This window comes from Perna viridis, chromosome 6 (assembly GCF_037379345.1).
Source record: "Perna viridis isolate PV_CMFRI_1.1 ecotype Kerala chromosome 6, ASM3737934v1, whole genome shotgun sequence".
Lineage (NCBI taxonomy): Eukaryota > Metazoa > Mollusca > Bivalvia > Mytilida > Mytilidae > Perna > Perna viridis.
Window position 1 is genome coordinate 40,063,428 of NC_142450.1, and position 17,920 is coordinate 40,081,347.

The 17,920-nt window shown below is 33.3% G+C and overlaps 2 protein-coding genes across 2 annotated transcripts; one reads left to right on the top strand and one right to left on the bottom strand.

The window, feature by feature from the left end:
• The first annotated feature begins 1,111 nt into the window (after positions 1-1,111).
• On the top strand, positions 1,112-7,103 carry LOC148614934 (uncharacterized). The gene is made up of 10 exons (XM_088589468.1): positions 1,112-1,224; positions 1,543-1,855; positions 2,050-2,097; positions 2,441-2,652; positions 2,958-3,044; positions 3,756-4,104; positions 4,617-4,784; positions 5,517-5,642; positions 6,238-6,355; positions 6,809-7,103. The coding sequence occupies exons 1-10, from the start codon at positions 1,222-1,224 to the stop codon at positions 7,071-7,073; spliced, it is 1,689 nt and encodes a 562-aa protein (XP_088445594.1). The 5' UTR covers positions 1,112-1,221; the 3' UTR covers positions 7,074-7,103.
• Positions 7,104-11,018: 3,915 nt separating this feature from the next.
• LOC148614935 (uncharacterized) lies at positions 11,019-16,039 on the bottom strand. Its single transcript, XM_088589471.1, has 2 exons — positions 15,785-16,039; positions 11,019-13,300 (listed from the first exon to the last, which is right to left on the bottom strand). Exon 2 carries the CDS (start codon positions 13,256-13,258, stop codon positions 12,443-12,445), a length of 816 nt encoding a protein of 271 aa, XP_088445597.1. The 5' UTR covers positions 13,259-13,300; positions 15,785-16,039; the 3' UTR covers positions 11,019-12,442.
• Positions 16,040-17,920: the final 1,881 nt, after the last annotated feature.

The following is a 17,920-nucleotide window of genomic DNA, read 5'->3' on the forward strand; positions in this document are numbered from 1 at the left end:
CTTGCTTGGTTTTTTACGGATATTTTTTGTTGATACCACTTGTCTGTTGTTCTTGTGATGATGTTTGCTTCTTTTTTCAAGGTTTTTCTCTTGAATCATGTCTCAGGAAGTTTGTTCTGTAGTTACAGGTCCAAAAGGTGGAACAAATGTTTTTCTTGTTTTCTTTGGTGGTGCATCATTTTCTTACTTGGCATTTTTAAAATTAGTTAGTTTATCCGGAAATAACATATTATTGAACGTGAGTCTTGTGTGTCCTTCATTGTTTGAATTCTTAGAACAGACGACATTGGCCGATCGGGAGTTGAAAAAACACATGGTTATGGTATTTGAATGGGAATATTCCCGTTTTCCTAAACCAAGCCATTGTATTACCAACCGTTATTGATTTGTAATATGCAGTTCCAATGATACCAGGCAAAAGCTGTCTAGTGATAACGTTGTTTGGATTGTCATGCGAGTTACTTGTGCATTTCTTTGTTCAGACCTTTTTTAAGGGCTGAATACAACAATAAACAATGACATCTTCCCTTTATTGGTTCCCAATTTAGGTCACGTGGATGTGAAAGTATTTCGTTTGTAAAATAATGGCTATGCAGACAACTGTGAATTGCTCACCGCACTGTTTATATAAAATCCTTGTGCAACTATTTTTATGGTATTTATTTATATGAATTGTTGAATGATAAAATTAATCTTTTGAGGACATGTCAAAACTACTTATATCGTGTGGCGTGGTATGGTGCCTATATTTATCAAATAAGTCAATACATTATATATGGACATGTTCAGGTTATATCGCACCAGGACGAAGTTGTAGGTCAATATAATCTAATAGGTCCATATATACCGTATTGACTGAGTGAAAGTCCATATGTAGATAATATATTATGGATATGGAGTTGAGTGTTGTAATTTTCCGCCATGATTGGCTGAAAGTAATTACGGAACGGAACAGTTTATATCCGGATCTAAATTTAGAAGTATAGCGTCAATATACATATAGAAATAGAAACACAGCGTCAATATATTTAAAAATAGAAACAAGGCTTCACGTATGTGGAATATCCTTTGTACCACGTGATCATAATAACCAATGAACAAAGACTGTTACACCACATGTAATATTTCAAGTTATAGGCAATACTACGTATGACATTAAGGTCATACAATGTAAGAGATAACATATGACATGATCTTCGATCGTTTACACTGACTTTTATAATGGTAAGGATCTCCATTAAATACTATTGTTTAAATGACGATTTTCACATAAATTCAAGTGCAATGAAACTACATGAATAATATATATATTAAAAGTAGTCATGCTTATAAAGTAAAAAAGAGGGCATAATACTAATAAAACGTGAAAAAATGAAGAAAGAAAAGCCCAAATCTTATGCCTTTTAAACAAAACATTTGGTTGGATAAAATGTATCCTGTGCCACCCATATCATGGGATCTGCCTGGTTTCTACATAGACAGTATCTTAAGAGAATTCAAAGGTTACTTTACTTGTGAAGAGATTCGTTACTTTTTTTATAGAACATTTATCTGTTAACAATAACAACCTTAGCTGTACTAATTCAAAGTGCAAAAAGTTCAACCAGTGACGCCAAGTTTATTGGACTAGGATACAACATTTTGTATGGTAACCCGGATGGAGGTGATTTGTCACATCGAGGCGTTGACCCCGGGATAAAATCAACCCGACATATCATAAAAGTCACGCCAAGTACAGCACCTCGTCTGATTGTTAGCGATGGAAAAACAAGTTGTGTTCCGAGTAATACTACTTCCATATTTTATGGCGGGAAATCGTACCAAGATTACCTGATGGCAGACATTGTTACCCTTGGTAAATTATTGATTTTAAGATGTTCAATTCATAATTTGATATTGAAGATTATTGCAATAAAAAAATCTTTTTGTTTCAATCATCGAAAATTGTATTTAGTTTTTTTTTTACCCAATAGAATGCATAGATTAGACAAGAGCATAACGAATAGAAATATTTAAACAAAAAGACTCTCTGTATTTTTTGTATTGTAGGACCCGGAGATGATTCCATTACCCCTTATGCGTTCACGCAAAGTCGAGGTGAGTACTTAACCGATTAAAAAAATAGTTTTCTATAATATATATTATGTAAATGATTTTGGTCTCCTTTAATTTCTTATACAACAGAAACATGAACATAACACAATATAATTAAATAGTGACTGAATAAAAATGTGTGCAATGTCATGACAATGTTTAGTAGTATTATGACACATACTGTTTAAATCCGTATGAATGTGCATCAACTTGCAAGAGTTAAACAGTCTCAGTAGATAATCAAAGGGAAGGAATTACTCTAATGAATGCATTAACAGCAAAACATGTTAAGTAAAATAGTACTTTAAAACGCGTTTTTATTGACGTGTTTGGTGTTATTTAAAAGTCTTCAAGGATATCCAACAACGTTCCTTTGGAGACCACGACGTGTTCCGTGACTCTATCACTGTATGTAATACCGGTAGGACTAGGTACGTTATGCCACCACTCTATAGTGATAACCATGATGTCTCTGATGAATTTGCAAGTGCTGTATGTAATCTCCCTATTGATTATGATAAAGCTGAGTACAAGAAATTTCTCGATGTATGGGGAACAGTAAGTATTGGTAATATTTATCAATTTGATGTTTTATCTAGATTTGAAATATTTATGTCTATGCAGCTTGTCATGTCACTTTTTTATTTTTATTTTCTTGGTGTCTCGACATACGGAATAAATGTAATAAATGTGTGAGTTTTCAGACACCATCTTTGTCGTGCTGACCCAATTTCACATATCCATGTAAATTTGATTCTTGTAGATTTGTAATTCTAGATTTTTTTTTTTTTGGAAAATTTAGTTACAGATTAAACATTCCACTCTGGTTGATTTTCTTATGATTTTTTTTTGTTTACAAATAGCATGTGATAGTTGGAGTAGAGACAGGATTAAAAACTGTAAAGCGATATGAGCAATCAACTTCTCAGTTGGCAGATATTCTTTTTACAGTAAGGCATAATGTAATGATTCGATGATTTTAAACAATGTCAATAGAGAAACAATTAGTGATCAAGGCTTATTCTGGTCGCTGATCTAAAATTGTTCGTTTATTTCGGTTGTTATTAAATGAACTTGTAACGGCAAAACAAATAGTACTATAAACATTAAAGACATGCGAATAAATAGGGTTCCGGTATTGTTATGGGTAATTCACGATGCAACATTGACTTATTTTACAATGCAACATTAAAGTAGGTAAATAAGAGGTCACTGTGTATTTATGATGGACCTGAATATTTACGGCGTAAGTCTATATGATTTGTTTCTTATCACATCTTAGTTTAGATAACCTATAGGGTTTGTAAGTCGTTTCAGTTTCATTTTTCTTACAGCAATTTCCGATGTTGAACGTATCGAAAACGAATTGTACCGGTCTTTTTATTATTTACTTTCTGGATCTTGTAACGCTGCATTTTTCTGCAAAATCTTCTTTTTATTGCCTTTCTTAATACTGGCATAATGTAGATATAGATATTTGTCATTTTATGGGGTAGTTTTACACAGAAAGATGTTTTGCTTAAATATTGCACTCAACGCTCTTAAAATGACAATTTTTCATGTATTTGAATGGTAGGCTGGCATCCATTCTCGAGAAAACACGAAGTCACGTGTAGAGACTTACCCTATTTTAATGATTTATTTACATTGTCACATTTTAGTATGATATCGGAGTAGGCAAGGTGTCAGTCGAGGAGTACCTTGGTTACGGTTCGGTGGTTCATCTCAACGTCAGTAACTTACATCACAGTGATTACTTCAAAATACATGGCGGAAAACTGGATGCATCCCTGTCGTTAGGAACAACAAATGATCATCAACCTGTTGCGTACACACTTGTCACTATTGCAAGGATAATGAAAGAAGAATTTTTCGTGAATGCTTCGTTGTTCCAAGCCAGTGGTCTTTGTGGGGAGGGGGTCACATACTACTTACCAAGATGGCAAAACAATACATTGAGAGCCTTAGCAGAATATGCTAAGAACAGTGGGACTTTGTATCCACCACAAGGTACATTTGATATAAAGATATGTTATTACAATTGGTGACGCAAATTCACGTGGTTTTTTTTTTTTTTTTTTTGGTTTTTTTTCATACGTCCTAAATGCAGTAAACATTTGTCTTAAAAACTATCAAAATTTAAGATTTAAAACAGTTTATCAAAGTATGCTCTTTAATAAGGGCACTGACAATGAATACAAAGTTATAATCAGTAAATAAAATGCCTTATCTCAGGTTGTACATGTAATATAAGTGACATTTCCTTATTTATTAAAATACGTGTCTTGATAGGAAAGCCTTTTTGACATGTTCAATTCAAGTTAGGAAACATCTGTTTCGATGGCGTACAAATTGTTACCTTCAGAAGTACCATGTTTAAGGGTGGGTCTACAAAACGAAGGTATCTCTTCATGTTAGAAAAGTACAAATACGTTAAAATACAAGTACAAAATTGATAACAATCAAAAATATAGGAATTGTAGACTCCACGACAAAGAACCACGGATAATTTGTATTTCTAGACCCTGATGTGAAAATTCCTGTTACCTGGCCACATGGTACCTACGGTTTTTATAAGGCAAATACAGGCTGTCCTAAGTCACCGATAGGTTTCTCAGAGGGATGGCGAAGACAGGACGCTGAAGATGACGATAACACTAACTATTGGACATCAACGATACATTTAGCGGGTATTGAGATCCTTTATACATAACACAAATGTCCAACCATGTACAATTTTTTCTAACTAAAAAAAAAGCCAGATTGGATAACCAGAATTTGCATATGGCAGTAAAATGGTTACAGTACTTGTATGGGGAAACTTCCCATTTTATGGTATATGAGGGATGGGATATTGAGAACGGGCATTGGGGATGGGGTATGGTGGGACTTTTAAAAATGGGGAGGATGGGGGAATACGTTTTTAGAGTATTTATTTATAAACGAAAAATATGTCAAATTTAATTGTAAATTATATTGTAAATGTTTAAATATCTAAAATTATACAATTTAATTTGATAATGTTAATATTTAATGAGGAAAAATGCAATGTAGATATTATGGGGGTTGAAGATTTTTCTATGGGGAATGCGGAATTTTCTGTGGGGATGGAGTGGTAGTATATTGTGTAAATGAGAAATTCTTACAATTCAATATCTGAATCGGATTATTCTCATATGCAAATATAAGCCTGCTAACTTTCGATTTTCATATTTTATATCGAATATCCATGATGGTTTAGAATTAATTTTTGCATTGAGATCTCTCCCTATATATTTTAGTATAATACTGCTTATGAGAGATAACTTTGAAACACGTGTACCTCATATCGAAATTGGCAATATGTCTCTGATCGGTATTTATAATTTATTTTTTTGTATTTACATGCAATAAAATCCTGATATTGTGAAATTATCATGCAGGTACAATGGAACACAATAAACCTGTGTTTTACTTCTGTATGAAAACTGCTAATGAAAACTCAGAGTATGAGCGAGACTGGCCTAGTGGTAATTACTGTATTCTGAAAAAAGGTGGATGTCCTGGCGGTAAGTCGAACATATGTAAGGTATTGTATTTCTTCACTAATTATTTCCTTTTTATATTAAAAAAACATAATGTAACAGTGTAAGAGTTTTTTTTGTAAACTTGTAAATTTTATTGATAACGCTCAGACACATAATTTGTGTAACATGAGATCAAATATATATACAATTCACACATGGCAGAAAGAACAGACAAACAATGCATGCACTAAAATAATTGACTGATTTTTCTTACAAAAAGAGCTTTTTTGTAAACATCAAAATGACAGTAGGTAAGTAATTTTGTAAATTTATCCATTTTTGGTTACTGTTTATTAATGTTAAAGAAAACGTTTTAATTACAGAAAGCTGTATTTACATTTTCGCGACTAACTGGAAAATGCACAGTTGTCTCCGTTGTATATACAAGTGTAAATTCTAGATCTAGGAATTTTCAAGCATACAATTATTATTGTGATCTTGTCAAAGGTACAATTAGCTTCAAGAAATTACCAAGAACTAAATATTTTGTTCTTGAATATTACTATAAAACAGTAGTTTTAAAGATTAAATAAATACAATAAATAATCCATTCATAACAGTGGGAGTGATATTTCAGGGTTTAGCGGTGGGTCAGTATACTGGGATGACGAAGACTCCAGTAACGCCAACGGACATGGGGGTGTTTTACCCAACGGCGACTACGGAAGCAATACTCGCATCGATTTTTGTTGCAGGTTAAAATATTTTCCATTTCTAATGACTTCAACTAATATCTCAGTGATCACATTTATCTTATGTCTGTTTTTTTTTCTTGTCAAATATTTTTAGTAAAATTAAGACTCCTGTAGAAAGCATTTATTTTTAAACTGTAAATATATTGTAAAAAAGTTTAACATTTGTGCATTAATATATCCCCGCGATGCCACTTTCTATTAGTTAACCTAATTTGCTTTTAATTGAAAGAGTCATACTGAGGACGTTAAAGTCATGTATTTTCTTTCAAGTTTGTACAACAAATATTTTTCAAAAGGGCTTTGTTCAAATAGGATTATGGAAAAAATACGGACGCATTGTGTTTTTTTTTGTTTTTTGTTCATTGTTTTTTTGTTTTTGTTTTTGTTTTTTTTGGTTTTTTTTTGGTTTTTTTTTTTTGTTTTTTTTTCTTTTCATTATTTTTTTACTTCCAGGAATGATGGAAAGGCGGACAATGAAATACTACTTCCGGTCGACCGGCCATTTTATTTGATGAGGTACACGGCGGGATGTCAGAAAGTATTTGGAATGTCCGTTGCCGAGGAATATTTTTCTATAGATACGGAGAACACACTTAACAGGGACAGTTGTTCTGGGGCACATCCATATGACCCTAACTGTAACAGGAACCATGAACTGCACTTCTGCTACTACGAAATTAAGTCTGCTGATAAGTTTCCATCTAAAATATTTGGATAGATAAATAAATACTTGAATGCTCTAAGCGAATGGCATACTTAGGCATTTCTATCTTTATACAAGTTTTGCAAATTACAGAATATCTCACTTTATCAAATAAAAGCGAACCAGGCAACACGTCGAATAATTAAAATTTTATTTGAATATCAGTTACTAAGTACAAGTTGGAGAATCGCCGTTAATCGAGGACAAAATGTGTAATCCTTTATTTTCTATGTTATACATATTTCTCAGTTTTTAGTGGAGTCCGGGTTGCTCATTTACTTCTATTACTTTGTACGTATGATTTTAGTTACTTTATGTTCTTTGTTGTGTATGTCTGTTTTCTATGTCTGGTCTTTGTCCCTAGATTACATTCTTTTGATTACTGCTATAACCTTGGTTTTCTTGATTACTATTTCAAGTTGTAGGACATAACTGAGCAAACATTTCAATTAAAGTTCGATCAAAACTTTGATTATAGATAATTATGAACGTTTTATATGCATTTGTATATGCCATTCAACACACTAGCATCTTAAGTTAAATGTAAATTGAATGGCGTAATTTAGCTGTCTTGGTAATCAGTTACATGCAAGTTATTGGCAAAATAAGTGATTTTGTTGAAATGCAAAAATGGCAATATGCTACAACAAATCATTGGTAGTTTGCCCTGCAGAAAATGCTATACTCACTAAATAAGTGAATTTTATAACACAAATATTGTTGTACATAACTCTAGTTATATTCTATAATTTGTTTTTTGTTTTGTTTTTTTTTCACATTTATGTTATTTGCAAAATTTTCTATATATAACAAAAACCTATTTACCCTTCCCATGGCATGTGCTGGTGTGATAACATACTAATTGTATTCGATTCCAGATTGAAACTGTTACTAAAAGCATGTTGTTACGTAATGTCCTAGATATTGACTTAATCATAACCTAAACAGAAAATGAATACAAGATATTTTACAGGATGATTGATGAATCATGTCCAATTTGGTGCATGTGTTTGTCACCAGTAGGTCGGCATTAATCCTAGTAAGATCTCCGCTGTGTATGTATGATGTATGGTTCTAGCCAAATACTGTATTCAAAAGGACATCGTGAACTATACTTTATTTGACTTTTATTTGAGATATCGTTGGAAAATGTACAGTAAAATAAAAACAAAACAAAACAAAAATCGCGAACACGCAAATCCATCTCTGTTTCGCTGAAATTTACATGATTTAACATTGCATCCGCTCGGTCTTTTAATTCATATATCATGGTTCTGTAACCGGGCGATGTTTCTTAAGATTTAAGTAACAGTCTTTTTTTTTTAAAATCAGACAGGGGGGATTCGTGCATGTCAAAAACCCACCAAACTTACTTTTATTTCTTGTTCAGAAACCGTAACAGACCACATTACTAGTCTTAGATTTTTATGTGGTTGTTGCGCTTTTGAGAAATTATATAGATTGTGTACGAAATGAGCACTTTGCGAAAATTATACCGTTCTAGATTTAGTTCGATTTGTTGGATATTTTTTTTTCAAACCTGGATTTAAATCACACATTCATATCCCACTTTGTGGGATATGAATGTGTGGTTTTCTCAAAAGTGCACCATCTACCAGTTTCCAACAAAGGCAATACATGGAAAACAGACAACAAAGAACGTAAAATAATCAAATAATACGTATTAAGTAACAAAAGTAAAGGGCAACTACGGATTCCATTAATAACTGGGAGCTTGGAACAGAAAGACACACCGAGTTGCTCATTAAAAGTGAAGTCCAGGGTAGATGAAAGAGGAAAGGAAATTATGACACGTTGAAAAAATCAGTTTCCAAGAAACATGTGGGTATACCATAACTACCCACGAGTTCATGATGACGACCATAAAACTTCTGTAGCGATGACTTCAATCTAGTAGCAACATAACCCTTTTCCATGAGCCTAATTGTAAGAAGTCTAGCGATACAAAAAGTCTGTGTAGTTACGGTAAGAAGTTTCTGGCAGAATGTATGATATATATCAATATATTATGTAAAGTGCCAAGAGAATTATTTGTGGGATGATACTTATTTACGGTCTTGTCAGGTTAGATTTATGCTCTTCAAGCTGACCTTTCCATACAAGTTGCAAGTAGCATTGTACAAAGGTTACCGCTGCATGCCGGACAGCATCAAACGTTACTTTTTAATTGAATTCAATTACCAGTTTAATGACATTCTAGAGGCCTAAATGTACAACGAACACCTTTTAACTTCCTTATTTTTATTTCATTACATTAAACATATTGTTTCATTATGTAATTGTTTTCTCAGATCCAAATATTACGACTTCTGTTACCTAGCCTCATGGTTTGGTTTATTTTTATGTACGGATAAAGTTCAGTTGCCTTGTGTGGTGAAAAAAGTATAGAAGTTTTCACATAAGAACTGTTAACCACTTATACTATATCCAGTCAAAAATATCTCATATTAATATCTATTTATGACATATCTAGAGAATCATTTTCGTGATTTTTTAAAGAGTCTATAAAATTCATCTTAAGAACTTTAGTTAAAAATAAAATAGAAGAATAACTCATAACGGTATTATATGCGAAATAAAATCATTAGCTTGGAAGCACTAAAGGCATGATTTCAGTTTGACAAGAAGTCACGTCTTCCGAGTTTCCCATACAAAGTTCGGCATTTTTCGTATCTTACTCAATAAAAAGCATCAATAATATGGTCTTCAAGAATTAATTAAGGGGCTGTCCGTATAAAAATCAGGCCGATCTTATGTTATAGGTGACACTGGGTAAATTTTATCCGGATTTTTTTTTGTTCCAATGAAATGTATATATCATATGTATCCAATGGTATAAAGTTTTAAAATTCACTATCAATGAAGCCAAATTTTGCTCGAAGCAAAAAGTTACTTCTCCTTTTTTCATTCCGGCGCAGTCGGTATTGAATTCGCTTTGACATGACTTGACACTGACAACGCTTAACTATGACAACCTAACCGATGGAGTTTACAACCTCGCATTTCATTGGACAAAAGTGATGACAACCATGAAATTGAATGCTCTAGTAGGGTCTTTTATGTCCGGAATATTTTCAATCAAAAATATTTTTTGACATTCATACATTGGTTTTCTTGTGGAACCAATTAAATAATTAATTGAAAAACGACACACAGTTCACCAAATGAATTCTAAATCGGATTTAGTTTTTTAGGTAACAGTCTTTGTAAGAATCATGTAAATTCTGTAATATGTGATACACCCCAAAAAGGCTACACGTTTTTATTTTTGTAATTAAGCTGTTTTGTGAGTCTATGTGATGAAATGTAATAGTATACTCATTCATTCCAATATGTCTGCTTTTAGTAGTTAATTCACATTGAAAATTCAATAGTTTCTATTTAGTTTCATTGTCATTTACAGAGTTATCTCTCTTAATGTTGAATTTTGCATTCTATAGTACACGATTCTTTATAATTTATATCTCCTGTTAACATAGGGTTATATCAAAAGCCACGTTAATTTCTGTTTACTAAAACATTTTAAATAAAATATCAAAAAGTAAAAAGATGTAGGCTTTCATACCATGGAACACATTTCGCAAGATTTTTAGCTGCAGTACCACCAAATAATAAACTGGCAAAGCTAGAAAATGCGTCGGCTAACTTTTTGAAAAATAGTACTTGACATGCCATAAGGGATAGGAAGTAATTAGCGACAAGAAGTGTCAAGAAGAGTTGGGAAGTAAAAAAGAACCATCAAGATATGTCTACAAAAAGTGACAAGAAGATTTTCAAATATATCTATAAATTTAACTTCGTCCTCTGACAGGTTACACCTGCCTCATGTTGTGGCTGGGTACATCATTGTGTATCTTTTCTGAGCATATTGATCAAATTAAACCAACCATCAGATACAACATAAAAAAACATTCAATGTTATTGAGTGAAACACTACAGTCAGAAGTATGTATTATTAGTATAATATTTCATTTAGAGTCTGGCAGAATATGTACAAAATAGCAGAGAAAATATGAGCTCTGAAGAGCTCTTTAACTGATTTGATATCCAAAAACAATTAACAATCATGAGCGTTCACTACAATACAAATAGTGTAGCATCGTCGAAAGAGATACGTTTAAAGGTTTTTGTGGAAAATAACTGTGAAGGTTCACCATTAGGTACTAAACAGTGATAAATGCTCACTAAATTGATATCCCCCATACAACGCCCCTTGCGTAACGGAATGAAAGAAGACAGTTACTCTACCAATGTATGTTTCATTGGTGAGTCGGTTGACTGGAAAACTATAGTAATAAAGACTCCGGTAACGCCAACAGACATGGTTGGTAACTCGCATAAGTTTCTCTTGCGGGTAATTACTCAAACATCATAAATGTGATCTAAACTAATTCTAAGTCACCACACTTTTAATTTAAAGATAACTATTAAAAAAACGTTAACTACGACTGAGCGCACTATTTCTTACATCACAATATTTATATATATATATAAACGTCTCAGAACGTGACGACTCTATTCGCTACACTGCTCCATCGGATCAAATTGATACAGGGAAGATACATAAACGTATAGAAAGGTCTGAAAAATTCCCAACGATGTAAGAGTCGTCACATTCTGAGACGTTTGTATAATATTGATTTGTTGTGACATGCATCATTAATTTGATCCTCTACCCTACATAATAACATCCAAAATGAACTGTCCCGTACTACCATACATCGTGTACTAAGTTACAGCACTAGATTAATCCTACCAGGAGGAATGACCCGGCCAGCGAAAGCTGTATTTTTATATAGCCTAGCTGGCCGAGTGGTCTAGGGCGCTGGACTTAGTGCATGCGGTGTTGCCATAGATGTCACAACGGTACGAGTTCGAGTCCCGCGGAGGGAGCGACCAAAAATTTGCATCGCAAATTTGACAGTTCTAACATCGTTGGGAATTTTTCAGACCTTTCTATATATATATATATATATATGTGTGTACACTTCATTTGAAGAATACGTTGCAATGATGTAAAAGCTAATCAGGAATATTACTTCGCATTTGACAGTAGCCGAAGAATATTTTCCGATTGTTGTTCTTGGACTTATCCACATGACCCTAATTGTAACAGGAATCACAAGCTACATTCACTTCTATCATTACGATATTAAATCTGCTGATAAGTGTCCTTCCATAATCTGTAGTTGCAGTTCCGTTTTATTGATGAAAACTTAATTTAATATCATTTATAATTAAACACACGGTCTCCTTGTATACTTTGAGCCGTTTCTCTCGTTTTGAGACTGTTGATCTTAAATATCAGCACTAAAATGAACCCTTGATATTAGGTGTTAATTACACTATATACAGCATCAGCGTTACCATCCATTAGAGAATGTTACAGATACTTTCATTTCTGGGGAAGGGGGAGGATTTGAAGCAGCGGTCACGTCCCGTAAGGAACGGTAAGAGCCCAGAGGTGATCTAGGTGTCCGCGGAGTGGTCGTAGTACTCTTGTCTCTTCTGATCCTTTCGACCACATCGTTCTCCGTCAGTACAGGAAGATACACACTCTCATTATACGATGTTGGTATATCAAAGTCCAAGTTATTTCTCTGATTTTTCCCTATCCCATCTAATAGAATTTTCTCTCTTGACATCAAAACTCTGTCAACCTTGTCTGGTGCAATAAGACTTCTTGGATGAACTTCAATATTCGGAAAATTTCTTTGATGTGTCTTAAAACTTGTGTTTCGTTTTTTAACTTGAATACAGTCCGTGCAGTAATATGGTCCCAATACATCACACTGTGCATGCTTATTTTTTATATCATGTCCACGATAATGGCGGTCACAGATTGATGTCTGGTATTGAAGAAGTCTCGAAACATCAAGTCGAGTTCTATCTGCACTAACGACTCTTTCCGGGGTTTGGGTAGTAAATTTAGCCTGATATTCTGCATCGTTTACTTTTCGTAGTCTCTCGCTTCTTGTCATAAATAACCGAGGCTGATTTGCTCTTCTAAGGTCGTAGTAAGCAGGTTCTTGAAGAGACTGTGGTCGACGTCCTATAGCTATCATGTCTGATAGTAGACGCATGTTTGTCTTGAATAAGGCTTTCTCAACTTGCAGTTCAACTCGGCTTTCTTGAACAACATGTCCTAATGGGCGTGTACGGTTCCTTTTTGACAGCATTTTGGTTACATGTATTTACTGCAGTTCTTCAATTTTCTCATTCTAAAATTGAAGGGAAACAGCAATAATTTAAAAACAGGAGGGATTTTTTAACGATTGTATCTTCGGGTTTTCTCTGTCAATACTTTTTTAAGATTTAACGTTTAACCATATTGTATAACCTGGCTGCATATCCATGGAATTTAACCGCAGTTTAATACAATGATTGTTTTACAGAGTCGATTTTAGCCTACACACTGATACTTCATGCCAAATCACATGAGTAATTCATTTTATAGGCTGTTACCGTAATGATCGATTTTATTATTATTCTGATGCACAAATTGTACTTGCCATTCTTTAAGTTCATTTAACTAACACTGCATGGAAATGCATTTTGTATGTTTTAAATCAAAAGCTTTTTTTCAGCAAAACAAACACCTTATTTGTGCTACCAGTAAGAAGAAAATAGGGTAGGTAAGTAAGGAAATTATTTTATTTTTCAGAAAAGCATTGAACAATTAGTTAATCGAGAAACAATCTTGACTTTAACAGTGCTTGAGCCAAAATGGCAATAAAATTATTAGGCCAGGCACAAAAAACTAAGATAGGTAGGGTAGCAGGAAACAACCATAATTATCATTTTTGTTTGCCTTACAGCTAACACTAACAGTAAAATTACTGGTTATTCAAAGTTTAAGTAGCATGATGAAGACAAAATCGAGAGAAAAGTATCTAACATTATGTTCATTAACTGAAGAAAAACAATCTGAAAATAGAAATGATACTCGAACACCATGTACTTTAAATAAGACCCAGGTGTACTGGTAGGCAGGGGCATATAGTGCCTAGTACGGCAGGTACTGTTAGAGTATCAGGGCATAGTGTCTAGTACGGCAGGTACTGATAGAGCATCAGGGGCATAGTGCCTAATACGGCAGGTACTGCTAAAGCATCAGGGGCATAGCCCCTAGTACGGCACGCACTACTAGGCAGGGGCATATAGCGCCTAGTACGGCAGGTACTGCTTGAGCATCAGGGGCATAGCGCCTAGTACGGCAGGTACTGCTAGAGCATCTGGGGCTTAGTGCCTAGTACGGCAGGTACTGCTAGAGCAGTACCAATACTTTTCGTTGGTACATTATGCAGTAACTAAAATTTCTGTATAAAAACTGTACAAACATGAAATTTTACTCATTATGTGTTAAACTGTACCAATCAATTTCGGGCTATTATGCCTCTGCTGGTAGGATATACGTCTTCTACTTCAATACCGTTAAGTCAACATAGATCCTTAATCTTCCTAAACAAAAGATAAGGGAAATAACAGTGTCGCATTAGGTTCGACTGCAAACGAAGAATGCAGTTGATCGGTTTTATATTGTTATATTAGTCATAGTTTGTGACTTGTAATTAAAACCAAATAAAAGAAAAAGTTTATTTCGAGACAGCGTCAAATGTTAAACTAAAGTTCATTGTACAAACATATGTATCCCGGTTGTTTATCCAACAACAGAATTATAAAGTTTTTGACATTTGAAATTAGATTTAAAAGTCTGAGGCATACTATAAAAGTGATAAAAGTTTCTGTAATTGTATTTTATTGAGAGTATTTTGAACTATTTTATGAAAAGAACTTTTAACAGGTTTTCAAAGGAGAAATAAACGTATTTTGTTAGAAACTTTTATATGAATTTCTTTACAACTTCAGTAAATAAGATTTGCATTTAGTCATTTTGACTGGATTTTAAATTTTAATCCATTTACTTTAATAACTGAGTAAAGTTATTTTTGTGAATGAGTAGCAGCTGTATACAAAATGTATAAATGTAAAAACCAACATGCTCCACAAAGAAAGATGAAAGATTGACGAGGAGTTCCGAGCTTCCGTAATATTGCCCGTGTCCTTTTCTTGTTCGAAAAAAGCAGAAACCAATGTATTTAAAAAAAATGTATAAATGTGTCTTACCCCAATATAACAGCTTTAAGAAACCCACACGACTGTTCATTTGTTCTACTAAGTTAAGGATCTTAATTCCATTCATTAAGTTGTTTTCCAATAACAATTTACTCGATCGATGCATAATTCCGGAAGTCATTTTTCTGAAATTTTTAGTCAATATTTCGCCGTGTTTTGTGCTGATATGTTATATTTACACAATGGCAGAACTTTTCTGTCGTCTAGAGATAGATCGGGGAACAGGAAATGCACCAATATACACTGATCATATTTTTTATAGGGATTATAAAATACAATGTTAGACTAATCCATAGTTTTGAAAATCTGTTAATCAATTTTTTATCTTTTGTTTAAGTGTAAAAATTGCTTGTTTATCGTTTTGGTTTTATATTCAATTTTACATTGTTTCGTATCAAAGAGATACCGAAAGACCATAGCCTAATATTTGACTGGTACATTAATAAAAATTTGCATTCATAAAAATCTGGGCTACAAGATCGTGTTTTATACTATGGCGTACAACAGTTAGATCGACTGAGTGCATAGGAACATAATGGAATCAAAAACATATTTAATAAATACATTACCTCTCTATAGAAAGTCCGAAAGGAAAATAAGCTACTAAACTTCATTAATATCAACACGTGTATATTAATTCCATGACATTTAGCTCAGTATAATGGTCAAGTTACATCAAAATAAAAACACCATCTATCTATCGTTTTCCTTCATGCTACGGGTACTCTGTTGAACGTAGATTAAATATATATGGGGGACATTTAATCCATTGAAAACAGAGTTATCAATCTTGAAATTCTCTTAAAAGATATAAACCACGTTGATTCAATACACAGACTTGTGACATAAAAGAAGTGTACAACATTTAATTCAAGTGTAAATATAGCGTTGACATGAAATTGAATAGCTTTCATTAAACTTATTTAAAAGATAAACATATGCATATGTTATGTATTTGAAATCAAATATTTGCACCATAATGTGACTAGAGGCCATAGTCTGCTTGTTAAGAGTCATTAGTTTTGGATCAAGTCGTTTCCTAGTACCTAAAGATTGCTATGGTTAGGATAAATGAAGATGTTCTTAACATTTGAAATTTAAATTAAAAACTGTAACTCTACTGAACACGTATTCTGTTATAACTGGTTTAAAGGTACGTATAAAATTTAGCTCTCCGGGACAAACGTTTTGAAATACAAAATTGTACACACTAGTAGCAGTTTTGAATCTTCTGTATAGTACGTTAGACAAACTTTGTATCAAACAAACGTTAATATTGTGCAGAGGAAAATAATTCCATATTTTGTCAACTTTCTATAAATAGTGTATTAAATACCATTAGTGTGGTCTTAATCAGGGGGTTGGAACCCGCTTGGTGTTCTGAAGAAATTAAATTTAGTGCGAACTTTAAGAGTACACCTATTGTACCATTGTTACAATAATACCATGCCTGTTTATACCCTACCAGGTAGTTTCCTTTCTGTTAAATCATTTTCTTCTCGACCCGGGATTGGAAGGGGTATGTTAATTGAATGGGAACATTTTTGCAGCAGCAAATTGAGTTAAAATTTGTTTTGTTGATTTATGAAGGATAGAAATGATAATTTAGACATAGTTTATTTGTAATAAACAAAATGGATCAGACACAAGTAAAATAACATACTTATGAAGTCTTCTGAAATAATAATAATACTACAATAAAGTATAGGCATACAAATTCACTTGTGTTATTTATGTTTTACGAAGTTAAGACGAGACAGTAAAAATATAACATTAGGTGATGTGGCGAGATGGTAAACGGAAAAAAAGTCACAAGAAAAAAAGTCACAGGATAAAAAGTCACAAAATATGTGGGAAAAAAAGTCACAGGAAAAAAGTCACAAGTAAAAAAGTCACAGGAAAAAGTCACAATATATATGATTTGTTTGTTTTTGGTTTTGTTTTTTTTGTTGTTGTTTTTTGTTGTTTTTTTGTTGTTTTTTTGTTTTGTTTGTTTGGAACCCGGATGGTGTACAGCTGTTTGAATGGATGTGGAGCTACAGAGAAGGTACCGTCCATGAAGAAGGTCTGAGCATCGGCTAATCCTTCCAAACTGTCTGGTGAGTAGAAGACTAACATTATGTTTTCTGCATTCTGGCCGTTGTCATATTGTAGGAACTGTTGGTTGTTGGTAGTTGTTGTGTACTCTTCATGCAATCTGACATCTGCATGAGTGGCTGGAACTGGAGGAGTATATTTATGTGACCATTATTCCTAGCAAAATATATATTGTGACTTTTTTTCTTGTGACTTTTTTTCCTGTGACTTTTTATCCGTGACTATTTTTCTGTTACTTTTTTTCCTACATTCGGTGAGATATGATGTGATGTGTACTAATTCGGCTCAAGCAAAAATGAATCTTTTAGTACATGTAACGATGGTATATACACGGACCAACACAACTTGATATTGTTTTTCTGGTAGATTTCTGCATGACCAAAAGGTAGATGTAGATCTATATTGCAGAATTCAAAAACCCACTGTATGTCGCTCATTGGTTTTTGCATTGTTATAAAGAGGGCATACAAAAAAGTAATGGTGAGCAGTCTCGTACGTATGACCACAATGGCACGGCCGACTTAGTATGATATTAACTCTATACAAATCAAAGTTTAGAAAAAATGAAGAATTATGAAGTATATCGAAAACAGCTTCGCGGATTTGTA